Source organism: Cucurbita maxima, unplaced genomic scaffold (assembly GCF_002738345.1).
Source record: "Cucurbita maxima cultivar Rimu unplaced genomic scaffold, Cmax_1.0 Cma_Scf00002, whole genome shotgun sequence".
Lineage (NCBI taxonomy): Eukaryota > Viridiplantae > Streptophyta > Magnoliopsida > Cucurbitales > Cucurbitaceae > Cucurbita > Cucurbita maxima.
In genome coordinates this window covers 6,699,998-6,714,041 of record NW_019272018.1, presented here as the reverse complement: position 1 = coordinate 6,714,041, position 14,044 = coordinate 6,699,998, and the positions used below count along the sequence as shown (strand labels likewise).

Genomic DNA, 14,044 nt, shown 5'->3' with positions numbered 1-14,044 from the left:
GATGCAGCGCCCCAGGCACATGCACAAGAACCCTACAATGTCTCGACAATTTTGGTAAAGTTTATATAATTACTAAAAATCGTGGATTATTTCGCAAAAAATAAAATTGTATAAAATTATGTTTTCACAAAAATAAATAAAATGTGCCCAGATTAGTTTTATTATTATCATTATTATTTATTTATTTTATAAAAAAAATTTAGCAACAAAAAAAAATAAAATAATCTTTTAACGCAAGGCCCTAAAACAGAGTCGAATTATACTTTTAAATTAAACTGCCAAGAAAACGTATATTCAAATTCATGAAATGGGTTCTTGACACAAAACGTATATTCAAATTCATAATTTCAAAAACAATCATAATTTTTAAAAAACAACCATAATTTTCAAAAACAAAAAAGGAAATATTTATCAAACACGCTCTAATGTCAAATCTGCCAAGGAAACAAAAGTCTATGATAAGAAAGTGACAACCAAACCTGGAAATGAATAGACATACTCCAAGGCAACTCATGGTTCGAGTGGTGGGGCTCCTTGTAGATGTTGTGGCCAAAATTGGAAGCATACCAGCCAGATCAGTTGCTTTCCCCAATAACCTAAATCCACGGACAAGATAAAACCGAGAATATTAAGAGGAAGAAAAGTTCAAACATCTCTAAAAAATTTCAACCCTAATTTCTTTAATGAAATTCTAGTCTGCTCCTAAATTTTGTATAAATATTATTTTAACATTTCAATAATTTTCAATCATTATTTAACAAAAATATGAACAAACTATGAAACTTGATTCACGATTTATTACATGGGACTTCAATTACTAATAATTTATGCAAGTTAGAATTATATATATATAAAGGATGAAGAGAAAAAATAAGGGAAGGCTGTCGGTCACCACATTTGTTCAATAGGGCTGGCTCCACTCGGTCATTGCCACATTGCTGATGGAGAATGGAGTGCTCGTCAAACCAGACAATTTCCGATGACCCCACCTAAAGAAGCAAGCACTGACAAATTAACATTAAAATAGGTAAATTATTAACTCATTTTCTCATAACGCCACCCTTTTCTGCCACATGCTTTGGCCTCCTCAATTTAAGGGAATTTCAAAATAGCCTTCTATATGAAGTAACAGTATTTATTCCTGGAGTTGACATTGTTTTGTTTCTCACAGTAAAATCTGCGTCAACCAGAGAATAGGAGTTAGAAACAATAATAATAAAAAATTGGAACAGTTAACACCAACCTGTCAAAGTAGAAGATTCTCGAGTGGAATTGCAAGATATGCGTCTGCAAATAGCACATGGGCAATCTCCCTACACAGATGGCTGAAGAGTCCAGTACTAAGATCTAAACAAATGAAAGATTTGAATTTTGCTAGAACGTAAGTAGATTCCTTGGATACAAAAACCAAATGTTCGAGGTTTACTATTACACAGTTGCCACGATTTGCAAATGGCAAGATGTGGACGCTTATCATTTAGCTTTTACAGGAGCAGTTAGAAGCAGTCAAAATAGCAAGGGAGAAAAAAGCCCCAACTACCTAGAGTTGTGGTGTAGACTGACTTAAAGGCATTTGTCTTACGGGAGACCGTTCTGGTATAGTTTGGTCATGGGCGGACCCATTCTCAGTAACTTCCACAGCACTAGCAGATTCTAAATCACCATGTGTACCCGTGTTTTCTGTGCGAACAGGTCGAAGCAGACCCTGCAGTCTCACTAGATAACTTTGGCTCAAAGGATGAGATATCATATAACTATTGGCTGTAACAACACTTGCAGAAGGCCTATCGGTATCAGAACGAAGATTGGAAAGAGCACTGAGGTCAAGGTTTGGGAAGACCGAGCAACGACATCTAGGGCATTTCACATTCAGTCGAAGCCACTCATCAATACATCCTACATGGAAATTATGAGCACAAGGGAGGCCACGAACCTGCACCAATTTATAATGCCCGCAAATTTATTTTCAATAATTCTCCAACAAAAGATGATACTTCATGTATTTATAAGCATTAATCTAGGATTCCTCGAACTTCCCCAGCTCGAAGAAGCAGTACAATACAAATCATAAATGAATTGACAGTTTCTTTTTTTACCCCTACAAGTTTACCAAACTTCTGTAAATTAAATGGCAAGGCATGAAATATCAATTACCTCATTCCCTTCATGGAACTCTTCTAAGCAGATAGGGCATTCACTGCAATCTGTTGGAACAGCCTTTAACCTGAATTTGGGAAGTTCCTCAATAAGTGCCTCCACAGCTTCCCTCTGTTCAAGCATCAATGAGTAGCTTGACCATCAGATTTCAAAACAAAAGATTCAATCATAAATTTGAACCCACAAAATGGCTTTACAAAGCAGGCAATTTTTTTTTTTTTTTTTTTAAAAAAGATTTAGACAAAATCTCTCATAAAAAGCGTAAAGGCTGAGAGCATAAGGCACAGAGCCCTCTTTGCAAAGAGCTTCAACATACATTATGCGTCATGTCGATCAACTTCCCTCAAACTTTTAAATTAATAATTTGTACAGCCACTGAGAAGGGACAATACTACGAACAGTACAAAACTACTCTTAAGCTACCAGACAACAGGTGTTGGGGAAATGTCAAGAATATTGACACCAAAATGTCAACTCAAGCGCTAATAGACTTACCTGAGCTGGAGTCAAGTAAAGTCCGGGATGAGGATGGTAGGTAGCAGCATCTTGACCCATTACCCTTGTTTCTATTCCTGCAGCTTCAAAAGCCCAATCAGGTACTCGGATCATGTCAACCAAGACCTGTAAAGAAAATTGCTCTCTATCAGTTCCATCACGAGCAAGAAGTATATTGTCCTAAATATGTCATTTCTGGCATCTAATACAAGAAATTAAAACTTACAAAAAAAATTTCGAGAAGAGAACCACATACCAAAAAGAACCTAAAGAGCAAAAGTAAGGATAGATATACTAATTACAGCTATCCCCCTTTCTACTTCATTCACAATCAATCCATCGTATATGTTCGCCTTTGGAAGAATCATCAGGGTAAAAATTGAATATTTTAATTGAAAGCAGAGAATATATTGTAGAAAAAATAAGATATACAGATGGATGTCACTGAGAACACAAGGTAAAGAAATTGATGACCCAGAATGAAAATTGATGCACGTATTTTAAGTTCAGAAATTTTAAAATGCAGGAAGCTTAACTGCTTACCCCATATTCTGATACAGGGATCCCTTGTTGTGCCCGAAACAAGAGTGCTTGTCTACGAGTTAACCACTACAAGAAGGGTTCAAAGGTAACTACGTGAATTTCATGTACAAAAGTATATATAGAAAAACATTGAGAAATTTCAACAAGAACCGTAAAAGAATGTAAAGGTCGTACATAAAAACAACTGATAGTTGAGCTACAAACAATTAGAGAGTACCAGACATAAGTCATAATAATAAACTCCAATAATAATCTACAGAGTAAACATAGTAGAACTGACCTTTCCCAATGACATGCAAGCAATGCATACGAGGGCACAGTAGCTAAAAAGCAACCAAATTAGGAATCCCCATTTCTGACCTTGCTCAGGAAGCTGACACATTTAAACCAATAATTACATAAAAATTTGTAGAAATATGAAGATTCTGGTGGTGGCGATGGGAATTGAAATAGAAATAACATACACAATTATGGGCCCGCTTAAACCATAAAGTACCAATGGCAGTCCAAACCCAAAGAAATGGAAATAGCAGAAGCGCTAGGACTGAAAGGACCACAATTCTTCCACAAAATCGAGCATATCTCTGCTGCCACCCAAAGTCCCTAATGGTACACAAATTTAGAAGATAAGAAGATCTCAAATGGCATAAACTATACAAGAAATATTGAAATAGAAGATTAGAGAGAGGAAAATGCATTGCCAATTACGGTTAAGAACATCCATTGGGATGATAAGCCAAACTGATAAAATTATAAGATCATAACTTTCTTATATTTAATGCAGCAGTGAACCAATATTTCAATCACAAGATGGGGTAAAAAAATGACAAGTGTGCATGTATTTACTAAATAACTAATTCAAGGGTAAAAAAATTTCTCAGACCTTCGTCAAGACCTACTTGGTCAAAGTAACTAACTGGTATGGCAAAACTTGTGCAGACTCCCAATTCCCAAGAGGAAATAAGATCTATAATAATTCTAACAGAACCAGAAAGTGAACATTCATTACTTGAAGTTTCACAGTTAAAGTCCCAAAAGAACAAAACAAAATTAGCAAACGCCACAGGATTCTTTAAATTAGCAAACGCCACAGGATTCTTTAAATTAGCAACAGATCTTCTATGTTCTATCTTTTGTTTTCCTTTCTTTTCCACACTTCTGTCACCATGCTTCTGATAATGAATCAAATGCTCACAAATCTTTGCATGTCAGAATCCAAGTTTGTTTTGATCTTTCCCCAAAGAATTACAGCTTTAAAGCTCAACCAATACCATTCATAATAAAGGCATTGGAGGAACATTTTACTGCTTTAATTCATTTGTTGACACCAAAATATATCTGGAGGATTAATAAAAGAAGTGTAAGATTTTGCTGCCCTAAATTGACGTAAAACTAAAAGTTGAAAGCCTTACAAACCCATTCCAGCGGCAAGTCCATTGTCTACAAACATCAGCAGGCGAAAAAGAAAGACGGCAGTGTAATCAACCTGTACCAATAACTGACTATCATTGACCCCAAAAAAAATCACAAGAGATAAAACAAAAAATAGTAATAATATGTAATACTTGTTTAAAGTTAAGAATAACGTACCACAATCCATATATGCAGGGGATGTACACAAGTATGATACCTCTTCCAACTGATCGAAACTATTACTCTATCAAGCAAATAGTTAAAGAAAATACACAAATAAAATACGTAAAGAGAAATACATTGCTCGAGATTTTAAAGCATAGGATATGAATACGTTTCCAACTCTTATGCCAAAGCATGACACACGATAAGAGGAAACGCAGTCCATGCCAGTAAATGCATCCGTTATCATGGCAACACGATAAGTGGAATCACAGTCCATGAAAGTAAATGCATCAGACACGAGTTATCACTCAACCATTCTAACAGACTGAAAGGAATTTCGTACAAAAAACTTCAAAATTCCCCAAAACACTGAAGGATACACACTAGTCGCGAGCATCGACAAGAAAAAACCGTCATACCTGCAAGAATCAAGTACGGCGTCCAAAACCTATCAAGTTGACTACAAACAACTTCTCTTCTCCATACAAGAGAGTACATCAATACAGCAATTCATTGTTTTAGATAGTGAGAGGCCTTACCACTTGAAATCGACGCCTCGAGTAGCCATAGATGGGAGAATTGTTCACTAGAACAAGCTGGTTGGAGAATCACGAACCGCCATAGGACGGTGCAGAAACCTGATTGAATTTGAAGGCAATGAATCGAAAACAATCACGAGAACAATAGCTAATTCTCGTAAGATCGTGGATGGAAAAAACAGAGGCGAAATTTCGTGGAGGGAAGAAGCGAAATGAGAAATGTGAGTAGTAGAGAAGGGCGAAAGACACGGACGGGAAAGTAACGGAAGTGTACGAATATTCTGAATAGAATTGGTAACCGTACCGCCGTTTCTTCACGGCGTCAACTCTCGTACTGTTTGCAGCTTTACGACACGTGCCCAGTTGGCAAAATCGGCCCAAAAAGCCCAATCCCACGTCGATTTATTATTTTCGTTTTATTTTAGTTTCTGATAAATTAAAAATAAAGTTTTATGGATAATTTAGTGTTAATTTTTTTTTAAACAATAGTTGAATTGGCATTGGCCCACATTAGTTACTCAGTTTAGGAATGTAATTAATTACGCTCTTCAATTTCAGATTATGCTCCTCTCTTAGCGAACAAAATTAAATATGTAATTTATAAATACATATAATTCCCTTAACATATAGAAAACAAAAAAAATCCATTGAATACCATAAATTTAATAGGTATTCTATGAAATATTCTTCTTTTTCATTTGTTAACCAATATCGCATAAATGGTTACATTTTAAACTTCTTAATATATTTAAAATAAAACATATTTAGACGGTCAAACACAAAAATAATATAATTATTAAACGGATTTTAATCTTAATCTGTACCATTATTATTTATTTAAAATTTTAATTTAGAGCTTTTATTGATTTGATGACTTATAATATTTTTATATTAATAAAAAAAATACTATATTATTGGACGTGTACAACCTAATTAATTTTATAATAAGAAGAAGATGAAGAAGAAAAATATTTATAATAATTTATAATAAGATAAATAAATGCCATTATTGGACTCATTTCAAACCTAAGTTCCGTTGTTGGTTTATAAAATAATACCATTATTTTTATTAACAAGCAGTGATGTGTTAATTGGCTGGGAACTGGGGAAAAAAAATGAAAGAGAGAGAAAAATAATAAATAGAGAAGAAGACCGAAGTGGGTCAGAAGCACACGTTATGAGCAGGCAAATTCATGTGCCCACATGGATGATTCGAGAAGCCATTGCAGAATTTGTGGAAACGAAGAGCAGCCGAGAAACAACAGCGAAACGAGCAAGAAGAAGAAGAATCACCACCGAATTCTTCATAGATATTCTCAATTTCTGAATTGAATCATTTAATTTTGTTGATTCCAGCCACCGATTCCTGTCCATTACACTGCTCTGATTTGCCGCCAACTTGAAAGGAATCGAAATCGGAGATGAAGGACAACAATGATGGGTTTGTGCGAGCGGATCAGATTGATCTCAAGAGCTTGGATGAGCAGCTTGAGAGGCATCTCAACAGAGCCTTGACGATGGAGAAGAACAAAAAGAAAGATGAAGATGGTAACAGCTTTCTCACTTCCGCTGCCATGTCTCGCAGTAGGTCTACTAAAGTCGCTGCTAAGGAGCGGCTGGAGTGGGAGATCGATCCGTCCAAACTGATAATCAAGAGCGTCATTGCTCGTGGTACTTTCGGCACCGTCCACCGGGGCGTTTACGACGGACTAGATGTCGCCGGTAAGCCACCGATTTTCACCAGCAACCTTAAATTTTGCACTATTTTTAACTATTCTCTTTCAATAATTGCTTTGTTTTGAGTTTTTGCTTCGTGCATCGTGATCGAATTCCACACTCCTGATCTTTCAGAATGCTTACAGACTACAGTTTATGCCTTACTTTACTTTGCTTCTCTACTTTCTTTTTTGAGTTTCCTTTCGTTTGTTTTCAATTGTTTCAACACCGTTGTTATCTGCTCTTAATCGTCTTAAACATTCATCATGATCATTTTTGTATGTACTCCTGAATTTGTCTGAACAAATATAGATTTGATTGACTATTAGTTCTTTGAAATGTTGTACTGATTTTGCACCCTCTTCATTGGATCCTATACAGTGATTGTTTAGGCTTCTTTGGACTAACTGTTTATTTTAAAGACATGTTGCTACTGTCAGGAAGTGGTGATTGGCCATTTGAACTCTCTTTTAGATGATCCGTGATGCATACACGAGATTGAGTTGAGTTTTTTTATGACAACGATGGCCTGAATGACTTTCTGTAGATAAAGTTATAAACTTTCATGTGATTCCAGCTGTTGGATAAAATTTGTCCTGGAAAAGCTGTTATTACGAATTGGCTATTTCTGCTAGCTGCTACGGACTTGTATTTTTTTCTTCATCTATATCATCATTATCATCTACCCTTTTTAATGCTATCATTATCACTGAATTATTTCAAGATCTGTTTTACTCACTCCTTTATTTTCAAATGAAAATATTATCTTGGTTTGTAGTTTGTTAATGTTACTGGGTTGTAGTTGTTTGCTACCGTCCTCTGAAGTTTTCTGTTGGCTTTTTTAATGCATTAGTCAAGATGCTGGATTGGGGAGAAGAGGGTCACAGGACAGAAGCTGAAATTTCTTCACTAAGGGCAGCTTTCAAACAGGAAGTTGCTGTTTGGCATAAACTCGAGCATCCCAATGTTACTAAGGTCATTAGCAACTTCTGCGACTATTCACCCACTTGTTGTGATTCTGAAACTTAAAATGAATGTCTTGTCATATGCTTGTTCCAACCCTCAATTCTATTGCCTAGCCTGATTGATATTGAATCAACTGAGTGTACTTATAATATTGTTTCTCTTTTGGAAAATGCTGACAATATAGAAAATAGATGATCAATTAGATCCCGAATAGCTAATGATCCAATAACCAGAAACTGTTCTTTTTCCTCTCCGCTACCTCTTCTTTTCTGATTTTTGTGTAAAAAGGATTTGCTTTTAATTGTCTTCTATATAGGCCACTGAAAAGTCTTCTTGCATGAACTTCAAAATCGAATTAAATCTTTTCTTTCTATTGGAAGCTCAACTGGAAACATTCAGTTTCGTTAACAGATTCCATCTAGAGTTCTAATCTCTCACCATCCTTCTACTTTTGTAGAAGGGAAAAAAGTCAACTGAACTAAATCTTATCCTTGCTAGAATAAAATCAGATAAGGCCAAGAAGCATGTTGCTCCCTTTGGAGGGCCTCAATCAGATAAAGAAAGTCTTGACATCTTTGATAGTGAAAAACTAGGGTCTTTATCTAGGCTCTCAACTTATCATCGCCCCTTCTTTTTCATTTCCCCCTTTTCTCTGTCATAGTGAATGGGGAACTTTCAAGTATATGTATTTTAATGTTCAGATTTTGATATCTCAAACTCAATGTTTTTATCCAACAAGTAATCTATTAAGTTGTGCTGTTTTTTTTGTGGTTTTGGTCGATAGTTTTGGATTTTTTACATTTTTCAATTCGTTTTCAGTTTATAGGAGCAACAATGGGCTCAGCGGAGTTGCAGATCCAAACTGAAAATGGTCTAATAGGCATGCCAAGTAACATATGTTGTGTTGTGGTGGAATATCTCGCTGGAGGTGCCTTAAAATCTTATCTCATAAAGAACAGGAGAAGGAAGCTAGCTTTCAAGGTGGTTGTCCAGTTGGCACTTGATCTTGCTAGAGGGTACCCCTGCACCACTATTCCTATCCCTTCTGTTCGCTAATCTTAACCGTATATTTGAGAATAGTGTGCACTTGTTTATATTTGGCTCTTAGAAAGTGTTCCATTTATTTTGTAGGTTGAGTTACCTTCATTCACAGAAGATCGTTCACAGAGATGTAAAGACAGAAAACATGCTGCTGGACAAAACACGTACGGTTAAAATTGCTGATTTTGGCGTTGCTAGAGTTGAGGCCTCAAATCCCAATGACATGACCGGGGAGACTGGGACACTTGGTTACATGGCTCCTGAGGTATGCACTTTTCGGTCAGCTCTACGACATTTAGGTGCATTGGCCATAAAATGTTTCCTTTTTGATTCCGTAGTTGTGTCGCTCATTCCTTACATGGAAACCAAAGAACTTCAATGCCAAAAATGTAGCTATCAAACACATCAGAACGATGATTTTGCTGAAGTTATAGCGCTCTTCTGGTTACAGGTTCTCAATGGCAACCCATATAACAGGAAGTGTGACGTGTACAGTTTCGGTATCTGCCTGTGGGAAATTTATTGCTGTGACATGCCATATCCCGACCTTAGTTTCTCCGAAGTGACTTCTGCTGTGGTTCGTCAGGTAGATTGCCGATTCTTTCACCCATAGTTCTTCATATCTGCAGACAATGTGCGCTTGAGAAGAAATCATTCCATTGTTTTCAACCTATCATTAACTCTCCTGAAAATGGTAAATTTCAAAACTGCAGAATCTGAGGCCAGAGATACCGAGATGTTGCCCAAGCTCTCTAGCAAATGTGATGAAGCGATGCTGGGATGCAACCCCGGACAAGCGGCCAGAGATGGACGAAGTAGTTTCCATGTTGGAGGTCATTGACACATCCAAGGGTGGAGGTATGATCCCTGTTGATCAAACTCAAGGTTGTCTATGCTTTCGAAAATATAGAGGGCCTTAAAGATTTGTTTGTTTGAATTGGACACAGAAATCTGGTAAAATTATTTTGAAGATGAAAGGGAAAAATCATAATGTGATTGTGGTAATGACAAATAGAAGAAGTAGGAATATATATATATATAGATATATATATCTATTGAGGTGAGGCTAGTAGTAAAATAGATTATGGTGGTGGGTACATAAACCAGGGACTTTGCTGCCTTTCACTTTGCCATTTGATGTAAGCCTTTTGTACTGACATCAATTGAATGAATTGTATGATTAAAATGCAAAAATGGTATTGTCTTCATCTTTCCATCTCCTCATACACTTAGAGACTGTTTTACTGTTTTAGATTTTCCTTGTAAGATCCTACCGTTTGGGAGGAGAGCGAAACACCCTTTATAAGGATGTGGAAACCCTAGCAAACACGTTTCAAAAAGCCTGGAGGGAAAGCCCAACGAGTACTATGGACAGTTTCCATAATTGAAAAATTCTGAAAACCACCAAGGATCTTCATTATCGATTTGAAATTAATTAACCAAATTCTTTGATAATTTGTCTTTAGTCCTTGAGAAGAGTGGATGTTCAATCAAATCATTCAAGAGGGATAGCTCAGATTAAGAGGTAGATTGGGCTCAACTAGAGTACAGAAATAAAAGTTTTGTTTTTTGTGCAAATAACAAAGCTGAAACTGAAAATAAAACATTATTCTAGTTCACTGGCATTACTCCCATTCTCATAACCATGCTGGATTCTTCAGAGGAGTAACTACAGCCTTTACCTGCAAATAGTTTTGGAGGCTGTAAATTCCTTTCTCCCTCCCCATTCCGCTCATCTTATACCCACCAAACGGTATTGCAGCGTCAAATACATCGAAGCAATTGACCCACACCGTCCCTGTTCTCAATCCTCGTGTTATGGTGTTGGCTGTGTCGAGGTTTGTAGTGAAAACTCCAGCAGCTAGACCGTAACGAGTTGCATTTGCCCTTTGAATAACTTCATCAATGTCCCTGATATTGACAAAATTCATGAAGAAATTAAGGCGAATGAACGAGTGATATAATGTGTTTCGAGTTGTTGGCAACTCACTTGAATTTCAAGATGGATTGTACTGGGCCAAAGATTTCGTCCTTTGCTATCAACATATCGTCCTGATCGATGAAGGAGAAAAACAGGTCGAAAGGTTAGTTTACATTCTTTAGAGCAAGGAAGCTAGTGAAGACATAAAACAATCACCTTAACATTTGAGAAAACTGTCGGCTGGACGAAGTATCCCTTGGACCCAAGTCTGTCACCCCCACATTCCAAAGTAGCATCACTTTCAATGCCAGATTTTATGTATCTTAGGACTTTTGCAAACTGCTCCGAGTCGATCTGGACATGATTGTGACGTACCCGATTGTGACGTTCAAAAAGGGTACGTCGATTATCGTTAATCTTTACATGAATGATATGGTTTTTCTTCTCATGGATTAGATACGGAAAGGTAAATGGAGAGAGTTACCTGAGGACCTTGTTCAACACCCTTCTTGAAAGGATCACCAACCACACGTCTTTGGGCACGTGCCCTCGACTTCTCGACAAACTCATCGTATATACGTTCATGCACAAAAGTACGAGATCCAGCACAGCAACATTGCCCCTGAAAATGAACATGGAATGGTTAACAATGAGTTCAAATCCTGCAAATCCATGGCAAAAGTGACCCCTTCAGACAAACCTGATTGAAAAAAAGAGCAAAATGAGCAAGCTCCACGGCCTTATCGACATCTGCATCCTCACAAACGATGAAAGGCGATTTCCCTCCAAGTTCGAGCGTTATCGGTTTCAAATTGCTTTTAGCTGCCAATTCGAGCACAACTTTTCCCGTGTTCGTCGATCCTGTAAAGGCTACCTGCAAACCGATCATTGTCGTGAAATATGTAGATCGTTATAAATCTCTTATAGGAAGCTACAACTGAACATACCAGATTTGAGTTTCAAAAAGAAACATAAGAAGCAAGATGGTTTCAAGACTGTGCTATCACCTTGTCCACATCCATGTGGCTAGCAAGGGCAGCACCCGCTGTTGGACCATAGCCCGAAACGACATTCAGAACTCCTGGAGGAAGACCAGCCTATTCGATTGATCGACCGAGGGAGGATGAAGATTAGTCACGACATGGACAGAGAATATTAGAACATTATAAACCGAACAAACATAGCTTTGAAAACGCTACCTCGTGGAATAACTTTGCGACATAAAGAGCGGTCAGAGGCGTTTGCTCTGCAGTTTTTAGGACAAGGGTGTTGCCACAGGCTAGAGCAGGACCAACTTTCCAAGCAAACATAAGGAGAGGAAAGTTCCATGGAATTATCTGTCCTGCAACTCCAATTGGTTCATGTAATACTTGCACATGATATTTCCCATCAGCTGGAACGGTCAAGCCATGGATTTTGTCCGCCCACCCTGAACAAACCAACACCAAAACCACTTACAAACCTACAAAAACAGCAGGACAAGGGCTGATACGCCACCATGCTGCGATGAACTAACCGGCGTAATAGTGAAATAAGCGCACGAATATAGGTATTTCGGTCCGAGCCGATTGTTCATAAGGTTTGCCATTGTTCCATGTCTCCAATGCTGCAAGCTCCGTGCTATGTTTCTCAACCAAATCAGCAAACCGCAGTAATATCCTCGATCGTTCCTGAAAATCGACACAAAGAGCATCGATATAGAATTCAAATAAAGGCAAGAGGGGGAGGGAAAACAACAAAAGGAGTTGCAGCCTGCAGGAATGCATTACATAAGCAGTCATCTTCGGCCATTTGCCCTCATCGAAAGCCTTGCGAGCTGCCGATACCGCCCGGTTGATATCTTCCGCCTCGCCCTCGGCAACATGAGCAATCACTTCCCCGGTGCGAGGATCGTAGGTCGGAAACGTTTTCCCTACGATCAAAACATATCAAATTCAACCTTCCTTCCATCCATCAGATAACTTTTGAAAGGTAAGATTATAACAAAAACACAATTTCATGATATACGAAAGCTAAAACAAAAACAGTATTAACTCGACCGGTTAAGATATATATGATCGATCAAAAGGTTAGATATGGAACTCACCTGATGCAGCATCCACAAACTGCCCATTAATCAGATTCTGAGTGTAACTTATCTGAACAGGAGGAGTAACAAGTTCCTCCTCCGCCACAGCAGATGAGCTGAATCTTCTCCCTCTTCCATGCAACCTTGAAACTCTCCCTGAAACCCACAATTATGAATATCCATTACAACTTCAAAGAACATGGCCTCAAGAGATATCAAATAAAAAAAGAAAGAAACCCACCACGAGATTGAAGAAAAGAACCAAACCCATAACCAGAAGAACAAGAAGATGATAACAGAGAACGAGATAGTAAAGAACAGATTCCTCTCCGAGCAGCCATGGCCACAAAACACAAGAGCTTCGAAGCACAAACCACGAGACCCCTTCACACGTTTAAGCTCTCCTATCCAACACCGGTTAAGTAGATGCCAAAACCTGTCGTTTAAACGCCACTTAAGGCCATAAATTAGGAATGTCAGAACAATAATTAAAACCCCAAATTAGAAGGGTAGTTTCAAAGTCATTTTCACATTTCCTCCCTCAAAAAACAAGGTGCAAATTGAATGGGAAGAAAGTAAATGGCAGAAACAACACCCACATATTGTGTTTTTTTTTTTACAGTTCGAAATTAACAAAGGTTGTTTTCTTCCCTATTAATAAACACATCGGTGTAAAACAGAGCTGGAGTTTCCATTCAAATGGGACAAACAAGAACAGGACAATATCATAAAAGTAATTTGTTTGATTCCCAAAAAAGATTGGTCTCTCTGTTTCTAGATCTTCATCTCAAAGCTCTGATAAACATTGATTTTGAAGCAAAATTCCGAGTTTCAAGGTATCAAAAATCTGTCTTGTTTGGGATTCTAAGAGAATGGTGTGGCAGATTTCCAAAACATATTCATTTCTCTAAGAAAAAATATATCTTTTTCAAAAGGGTCAGATTTTTTACGGTTAAGAAACAATTTTAGCTCCTAAATTTTAATAAAAATCTATATGATAATTTTTTTTTTGTAATAAAC

General features: G+C 37.4%; 3 protein-coding genes across 4 annotated transcripts; 1 reads left to right on the top strand and 2 right to left on the bottom strand.

The window, feature by feature from the left end:
* Positions 1–1,369: 1,369 nt before the first annotated feature.
* LOC111500237 (E3 ubiquitin-protein ligase SIS3-like) lies at positions 1,370–5,531 on the bottom strand. 2 transcript variants are annotated; one of them, XM_023151941.1, is made up of 10 exons: positions 5,313–5,531; positions 5,154–5,192; positions 4,786–4,852; positions 4,608–4,681; positions 3,660–3,798; positions 3,476–3,568; positions 3,196–3,261; positions 2,653–2,778; positions 2,155–2,268; positions 1,370–1,933 (listed from the first exon to the last, which is right to left on the bottom strand). In XM_023151941.1, the coding sequence occupies exons 1-10, from the start codon at positions 5,339–5,341 to the stop codon at positions 1,541–1,543; spliced, it is 1,140 nt and encodes a 379-aa protein (XP_023007709.1). In that variant the 5' UTR covers positions 5,342–5,531; the 3' UTR covers positions 1,370–1,540. The 2 variants fall into 2 exon arrangements, with proteins under 2 accessions (XP_023007709.1, XP_023007717.1); XM_023151949.1 differs by lacking the exon at positions 5,154–5,192.
* An 861-nt stretch (positions 5,532–6,392) lies between these two features.
* On the top strand, positions 6,393–10,229 carry LOC111498034 (serine/threonine-protein kinase HT1-like). Its single transcript, XM_023149091.1, has 6 exons — positions 6,393–7,034; positions 7,882–8,003; positions 8,814–9,010; positions 9,126–9,300; positions 9,487–9,621; positions 9,749–10,229. Exons 1-6 carry the CDS (start codon positions 6,734–6,736, stop codon positions 9,953–9,955), a joined length of 1,137 nt encoding a protein of 378 aa, XP_023004859.1. The 5' UTR covers positions 6,393–6,733; the 3' UTR covers positions 9,956–10,229.
* Positions 10,230–10,575: 346 nt separating this feature from the next.
* Positions 10,576–13,473, bottom strand: LOC111498024 (aldehyde dehydrogenase family 2 member B4, mitochondrial-like). The gene is made up of 11 exons (XM_023149080.1): positions 13,266–13,473; positions 13,043–13,180; positions 12,726–12,868; positions 12,473–12,626; positions 12,156–12,385; positions 11,964–12,053; positions 11,657–11,830; positions 11,441–11,578; positions 11,173–11,310; positions 11,026–11,087; positions 10,576–10,946 (listed from the first exon to the last, which is right to left on the bottom strand). The coding sequence occupies exons 1-11, from the start codon at positions 13,363–13,365 to the stop codon at positions 10,673–10,675; spliced, it is 1,641 nt and encodes a 546-aa protein (XP_023004848.1). The 5' UTR covers positions 13,366–13,473; the 3' UTR covers positions 10,576–10,672.
* Between the last annotated feature and the right edge of the window lie 571 nt (positions 13,474–14,044).

Bases quoted from the DNA above. Each gene is read 5' to 3' on its own strand.
- LOC111500237 (XM_023151941.1), bottom strand. From the start codon at position 5,341: ATGGCTACTCGAGGCGTCGATTTCAAGTG. The intron at 4,853-5,153 runs GTATCCTTCAGT...TTTGCTTGATAG, and splicing joins TCGATGCTCGCGACTAGTGT to AGTAATAGTTTCGATCAGTT. The intron at 1,934-2,154 runs GTAATTGATATT...AAATTGGTGCAG, and splicing joins AGTTCCATGAAGGGAATGAG to GTTCGTGGCCTCCCTTGTGC.
- LOC111498024 (XM_023149080.1), bottom strand. From the start codon at position 13,365: ATGGCTGCTCGGAGAGGAATCTGTTCTTTACTATCTCGTTCTCTGTTA. The intron at 12,054-12,155 runs GTAGCGTTTTCA...TCAATCGAATAG, and splicing joins TCGCAAAGTTATTCCACGAG to GCTGGTCTTCCTCCAGGAGT. The intron at 11,088-11,172 runs GTGATTGTTTTA...TTCATCGATCAG, and splicing joins CAGTTTTCTCAAATGTTAAG to GACGATATGTTGATAGCAAA.
- LOC111498034 (XM_023149091.1), top strand. From the start codon at position 6,734: ATGAAGGACAACAATGATGGGTTTGTGCGAGCGGATCAGATTGATCTC. The intron at 7,035-7,881 runs GTAAGCCACCGA...TTAATGCATTAG, and splicing joins CGACGGACTAGATGTCGCCG to TCAAGATGCTGGATTGGGGA. The intron at 8,004-8,813 runs GTCATTAGCAAC...ATTCGTTTTCAG, and splicing joins AGCATCCCAATGTTACTAAG to TTTATAGGAGCAACAATGGG.